The sequence below is a fragment of the Oryzias melastigma genome, linkage group LG13 (genome assembly GCF_002922805.2).
Source record: "Oryzias melastigma strain HK-1 linkage group LG13, ASM292280v2, whole genome shotgun sequence".
Taxonomy (NCBI): domain Eukaryota; kingdom Metazoa; phylum Chordata; class Actinopteri; order Beloniformes; family Adrianichthyidae; genus Oryzias; species Oryzias melastigma.
Genome location: NC_050524.1, coordinates 23,735,000 through 23,742,486, shown reverse-complemented (window position 1 = coordinate 23,742,486; position 7,487 = coordinate 23,735,000). Strand labels below are relative to the sequence as shown.

The 7,487-nt window shown below is 39.2% G+C and overlaps 1 protein-coding gene across 1 annotated transcript in view; it reads right to left on the bottom strand.

The window, feature by feature from the left end:
- lsamp (limbic system associated membrane protein) overlaps nucleotides 1-7,163 on the bottom strand; it is a gene marked incomplete in the record, with an annotated part of 297,382 nt that extends 290,219 nt beyond the window's left edge. Inside the window, 1 exon segment of the mRNA XM_024258139.2 lies at nucleotides 6,611-7,163. Within this exon segment, the coding sequence (XP_024113907.1) occupies nucleotides 6,611-6,765 (155 nt within the window).
- Nucleotides 7,164-7,487: the final 324 nt, after the last annotated feature.

Sequence of the window (7,487 nt, the reverse complement as noted above, 5' to 3'; positions counted from 1 at the left end):
AAAAAAAAAAAAAAAAAAAAAAACGACCACACTGACTGGATATTTCAAACAATATTGCTCTGAGTGGATGCTGGGAAATCTTAAAGTGTATTTTTTCTTTTTCTCCATTAGTTGAGTCACAAAAGCCACTTTATTGGAATGATTTCTCTACTGCATTTCCTGAAGCTGTCAGGTCTACTAACAGCCTACTTTCTCCTTTAAGTGCTATTTCTATATTGCTGATTTGGTTCTTTTTTGAGTAAATGGTTTGAACAAACTATCATATTCTAAATAATCTTAAACAAAAAAGAAAAATTACAAAATAAATATTAACTAAATAGGAAGATTCAGGTTTTTCAAAAAAGCCTAAATGTTTTGTTTTAAAGAACACCTTGACATTTTTTGTTGTTGTAGGTTACTCATCCTTAGATCCAATAAAAATTATCTTAATTGATTGATTAATTGGTTTATTTCAAGCATAGATGTGAAAAATACAGAACTAAACACAATTACAAAATTATTTCAAACTCATTACAGAAATAATGAAATGCATTGATACAAAGAAAAACAAAACACACTTATGTCACATTTGGTTCATTAATTTTTGTAATTATTAACTAAAGTCAGTAGAGTTTGATTGATTGCTTGAAAAGCAGAATAAGTGCACTCAGTTTGACTTAAAATGATCTGCTGGGGAATTTTCGGAGACCTGGCTCCAGACACCAAGATGGCGCCTGACATCATTGGCCGGAAGGGGAAATGACCTTACTTTAGGCGCCAGCATGTTGGTTTTTTCTGTTTAATTGTGCTCTCTTATAGTGTCCGGATGACCCCACATGCCTAGGATAGCTCAAGGGTTACATACACTGTTCCTTCGTTATATCGCAGTTTACCTTTTGCAGTCTCACTGTTTCACAAATGTTTTTTTCAGAGAAATTTTGCATGTTGTTTTTTCAGGTGCACAGTGAGACAGCGATGTGTCTTCTGAAGAGAAAACGCGCAGTTCTACTCTGATCCTGCACAGATCTTTATTTTCCATTTGATTTCACTGGACTTATTGTTCTACGTAGGTTTGAACTTTGAGAGTGATTCAAATTGTCTTGAATATGAATTTAACGACATTTAAGCTGCATTTGAATTTTATTTTGGTGATTTCATGTCTGTGACATTTGGAATCTGTACTATTGTTTTAATTGGTTTAACTGTGCTACTCTGTTGTTAAATGTCCATTTTATGAGTCGAAGAAGAAATTCTATCTTCAAGATTCAAGATTTGTCATTTCTGCTTAGATTTTTAACATTTCAAACTAAGCAAAAAAACGTGTAATTTACTGTCACTGTTCTTTAAAGTAGTGCTTTTAATTTATAGTTAGATGAAAGTCTCTAAACGTTGTTTTATTGTGGTAAATTACACTAAAGTGGTTAAGATTTTGATTATATGCAGTTTAAAATGATTGAAAATGATTTAGTTGTGTTTTGTGCCATACATCGTAGAGAAGGACAATACACAGCTGATTTTATCCTAAAAGTTTAGATTTTTTCTATTTTAATAAATATATTCTACTAAAATGTAGTTTATATCTGAGAGTAAAGGGGGCAAAAAAAGATGGAGGTAATTGCCTCTGGTGGAAGGTTGGCTCCAGTGTTCGGCAGCGGAGCCACCATCAGTGTGTGAATGTGTCTTTGACTGTAAAGTGCTTTGGGCCTTCAAGGAAGGTAGAAAAGTGTTTTATAAGTATACTCGATTTACTATATTTACATTTAGAAAAATTAATGTTTAATTGGCAGAAAAGTATGAATATTGTGCATTTTTTAACGATAAAGTGAGACTTTGTGGCTCTTGTTGGCTTCTGGTCTGTAAGAAACCAGATCAAGTGGCTCTTTTAGTATTAAAGGTTGCAGACCCCTGTCCTAACCTGACACCGGACCAGACCAAATGCGGTACTGGACCCGAACTAATACCAGACGCGCTACTAAGCGTGAACCGGACGCAAACCAGTACCAGGTTAAGGTTAGGGTACCAGTACTGGGTTAGGGTACTGGTTCTGGACTCATCCCGAGGACCAGTGCACATCCGGTACTGCATCCAGTACCGCGTCCCAAGGGTTGCAGACCCTTGATTTTTCAAACCACCAGCACGTCAAAAAAATGACGAGGTGGGGACAACAAAAATGTCAAAAAGTGATGCCAAACGTCAATATGTGACGAGTTGGGGATGAGAACCTGTTGGTCTTTGAAGTGTGAAGGAAGCCAGAGTGCCGGAGAAAACCCAAACATGCACATGGAGAACATGAAAACTCCCCACAAAAAGGTACCAGCCAGGACTTGAACCAGAGGCTTCCTGCTATGCAGTTGAATGGGCTTTTATTTATTTATATTAATAAATAACTGTGTATGGAACTGTCAGCGTTGCTAGTTAAAACAAAGTTTTTATGGAGCGGTATAGAAGGATTGATCCTCCGGTTCTGGTTAGACAATACTCTGGTCTCGGTGCCATCTCTGCAGTCAGTTCTTCTTGGAATTTTCTGCATCTAAAAAACTTTGTTTTCATCTTGAAAAAAGTACAGTTCTTTGCAGAACTGCTAATGCATTAAAAGTCCAATCAGAATTTAGATATCGAGGCTTAATGACTGTAAAATAAAAACAGCTACATTCAGGCCCTGGGTGTAGTAATAAAACCGTGCAGTGGACCGACTCTGTTTTGTGGTGTGTGAAAGCCTTAAGCCAGCCTAGCATACATCATATCTGGCAGATTTTGAGTTAAGTTTGGGGTGAATTTCTGCATTAACTGGTAATAACGTTCTTTTCATGCAAACCAAAACAGTAGACTCTTTCTCTTTGAAAGTAAGAAGCCAAACAGGGGGGCAAGTTGAGCTCAGATAATTGACCCAAAGCAGTGCATCGCTGAGACTGCGTCATCAATTCTTTAATAAGCACTTGTCAGCCATCAGGGCTCCTCCTGACATGGCGACCCACTGCTGACAGCATATACAGAGACAAGCTATTAAAACTATTAAAGCGTAGGCTGCTGTGGTGCAGAAATGGCTTCGAGACATATGCAGACACTTTTATCCTCCACTCTGTTTTCTGTAGATCTCAATTGATTGAGTTTCCTTGTTTTTGAGGGGTTTTGGGGGGGTTAGCAGAAGTCTTAGAACTACTTTTGCACTAAAGTCTTTTTTTTTTTTTTTGGTGACCTAAATCTTACTGGTGGGAACATGACTACTGGGATACAGGCCGAGTCTTAACACGCTGGGATTCTGTTCAAGCCTTTCAGGGGCAAATGTCACATTTAGAAGAACCTCCCAACCTCCCCAAAAAAGTGGGGGGGGGGCAGCTTTGGTACAAGCACAGAGTGCTGGAACAAGTGTAAGCCCTAAATAGTTGGTAATCTTTTACCTTACAACACATCCGTACTTACTCAGTAACTTCTCAAAAAAAGGGAGAAACACAGTTGGAACAAAACGGCTCTAAACGGCATGACTGATGCCTCCAGGTGGGTGTGCATCAGGTCATTAATTCCCTTCACACTGTTGGTGTGAAAGTGTGTATTGGAGCAACACTACAGCTTGACGGTGCCTGTCTTTAGAGGAATAATCTCATTTAGAAGTACCTGTAAATACCCTGCTTGGGAAAAGAAGCTCAGAGGTTAGAAGTTCTTAATCTGTATTAGTGACGTCGACCTAAAGCAGAACATCTCTCTGTGTGTCAGGGGTGTGCACTTTTTCAGCAGATGAGCAACTTTTCAATCAATCAAAAAAATCTATCTATCTATCTAGACATCTATCTTGACATCTATCTATCTAGACATCTAGACATCTATCTTGACATCTAGACATCTATCTTGACATCTTGACATCTATCTATCTAGACATCTATCTATCTAGACATCTATCTTGACATCTAGACATCTAGACATCTATCTTGACATCTAGACATCTATCTTGACATCTATCTATCTAGACATCTATCTTGACATCTAGACATCTATCTTGACATCTATCTATCTAGACATCTAGACATCTATCTTGACATCTATCTATCTAGACATCTAGACATCTATCTTGACATCTAGACATCTATCTTGACATCTATCTATCTAGACATCTAGACATCTATCTTGACATCTAGACATCTATCTTGACATCTAGACATCTATCTATCTAGACATCTATCTTGACATCTAGACATCTATCTTGATTTCTATCTAGACATCTTGACATCTATCTATCTAGACATCTATCTAGACATCTAGACATCTATCTTGACATCTTGACATCTATCTATCTAGACATCTATCTAGACATCTAGACATCTAGACATCTATCTTGACATCTAGATAGACACCTATCTAGACACCTATCTATCTAGACATATATCTATACATGTATCTTTTCGTAGTTATCATGTCAGCGACACCACATGGTGAGTCGAGAACAGAAACTGAACTCGGCCCAGTGTAGAAAAAGAAGGCCCATTAGCCGCTACATCCACAGTTAGGACTCTGAAGCTGAACGCTCACAAAGTTTAGGAGAAATCCAAACTTCATATCTACTAGCGGAGCGTGGCACTCAGAGTTGTTGAACCTTCATGCGCAGTGACGTACGTATCAAAGGATGTCAATCTGCCATTCTCCAAGTCAGTCTTTAAGCCTGCACTCGTTTCCCATCATTCTTCTGTTTACACTCTAGAGTCACAACTCCAATCAAACATTACTGTTGCAACAGAATTAGCAAGTAATATTGGAGCCCATTTCAGCCCATATAGTTTTGATCGTGATTCCAGCTCAGATGAAGAAAACAGACGTACATGAACCACTTGACTTCAGGATGCATCCGAACGGCGCAGAGCAGGAGGCTAGCAGTTAACAACTACGAGCAGGAGGCTAGCAGTTAACAACTACAGGACTTTTCAAATGTTTTTTTTTTTCACTACTAATTGTTCAGGATTTGAATACATTATTACAGTTTAATCTTATTTTTCTTTACTTATGTCTTCCATCATCAGAAAATTAATCCAACAAAAACATGTTTGAAAGACCATTTTCACTGTAGTGGATTTCTAAAAAAAATGCAAAAGATGACAACAAATGTTTCTGTTACAGTGAAACCCTTCCATTTTTTAAAAGTATTTCTATATTTGTATAGAAGGTTTGTGGTTTAAGACAGAGTGGCACTATGAATGTGAAAGTTATAAGCGTGACAAGCCTTTGCTTTCCCTATTTACTCCACATTACACAGTTCTTGGCCTTTGGTGGAAAAAACACATTTCCTTTCTCATTTCATTTAAAGGAAGGAGTGGGGGTGCAGTTCTCTGTCAAAACAACCTTGGACCACATACTGCTCCCACTCTCCTGCATCGTTCTTCTGCTGCCTTGAGTGTCAGGAATGCAACCACAGGCTCTTCTGAGCAATGGCAGACTACATCACATCCCAGAGTCAACAGCACCCCTGCTGCCTCCATGAAACAAGGCTCACAGAATCAGATAGAGCGGATAGTTCCACGAATCACAAAAGCCTACTGCAAAAACTTGTTTGGTCTTAGAAGTTTTTTTGTCTCCTTTGTCTTTAACCAATTTATCAGTCTGGAATTGGGTGTAAAAGCTACGGAGCCACAGTGGCCGTTCATCACTGCCTGACTGGAAATAAATATGCTTGATCATCGGTCCCAGAGGATTCCCGTGGTTTTAATTTGGTCCTGGTTAAGCGCAGAGGCGGGAAGATCGTAGATTCAAGGGGGGTTAAATAAATAGCCGAGAACCCAAATCAATCAAGAAATCTGATCAGCAGAAATGTGGATGGATGGCACCTGTTTGCAGGGAAGAATCCATTAAACTGATTTATCCTCCTGCACGAGGGTGTGAACTTTTGTCTGTTGACTTTTTTTCGGGCTGTTCCTTTACTCTAGCAGCTTGTATATGGGGGTCTGCATCTATGGTGAGTGGTTTGTGTGCAGCCTGCAATGCAGATGGTTTTTCCCACACCAAAGTGCATTCTACGTTCAAAATAATGGGTGTGGTGAGAGGATAGGTTTGTCTTATTTATTTATTTGTTTTTTTCTCTCTTTTTTTCGTAATTCCATATTTTTTTAATGTATTTATTTTTTAAATCAGACCAAGCTCTTGTCTCACTGTTGCTTCCCTGATTCAACAAGAGTGTCGTGTTTGTCTCCAGATGTCACATCAAATTCTTTCCCGACAGGAGGATGCTCCTTTCAGGGAATCAACTTGATAAACACCAAGAGGCTGTTCCAGTTTACATTACTGATTAAGATACTGAACTGATTCTTCCTGTCATCCATCCACATATTTACTTAAGCTGAGTAATAATACAATATTTTATTAATAATTTTAATTTATTTCAACAATTATTTTAATATATTTTAATTATTTAAAAATAGTTCAATGACATTTAAAATAGTTTTTGAAAAACATGCGAAAGTCTCAGCATAGACGCCTTTTGGCACATCATGAAAATATTGTATTTATGTTACTATGAAGTGAAATGAAAGTGACAGAGCAGAAAGACTTCTCAGAGTTGGACATACATCATACATGGCTTGTGGAGACAACAGAATCCACTGGATCCCGCGCGCGCGGCGCGTCTGGAGCAAAGTTGCAGGATGAGTCTTACCTTATGACGGCTGTGTCGCCCTGGCGGATGGTGATGTTGTCGGTGGCCCGCTGCATATCCACACTCCGGACGGGGAATCCTGTTGGGATGAGACACAGCAGTCTGAAAAAAGACGCCTGCAACTGCCTCCAGGACGATTTGTGTCCGACTTGCATCGTAAAGCACGAAGGGGCGCGCGCGCTACGAGAGCAAATAGATCCAAGGGTGAAAAGGGCAGAAAGAAAAGAGAGTGGTCCGGAGTTGTGATTGATTATAGGTCCAAAGCGGTCGTGGGGACGGATAGATGCCTAAAGTACTTTTGGGACAGCGCAGTGTCGCTCCTGCTCTACGCTCCTGCGTTGCGTAATGCGCTCCGCGTAAAGGGAAGGCGCAGCCCGGTTGGAGTGACAGTCAGGGAGGGAGGAGAGAGGGAGACGGGCTTCTGTTCGGGCTCCGGGAAAACAAATCCCCACAACACCTCCGCGTCCTCCGTGTTTCTCGCGCGCGCTGCCTCTCTCAGATTATTCAGACATCTGACGGTGAAGCCCCCCTCGTGGTTGTCAAGACAACAGCACCACCTGAGGTCACTTTAAGTGAGACACAGCCACGAGGGATGAACAGAAATAATAATAATAACAATAATAATGATACTAACTATAATAATAATAATAATCAGCAATATTTATCTCTTTATAGCAATATTTCTATTAGAAAAGAAAAACACCAGAAAACAATTACAAGATAAGAAAATAAATATATTATGGAAAGTTTAGGGACAAAACATTATCTAGATGCATTACATTGATGGATGTTAATTTGAATGGATTAGGCCTGATTATCAGTAAGAATTACTTTGTGTTGTTTATTGTTTTTAATTGTTAATTTGCTGGTTGGTGCA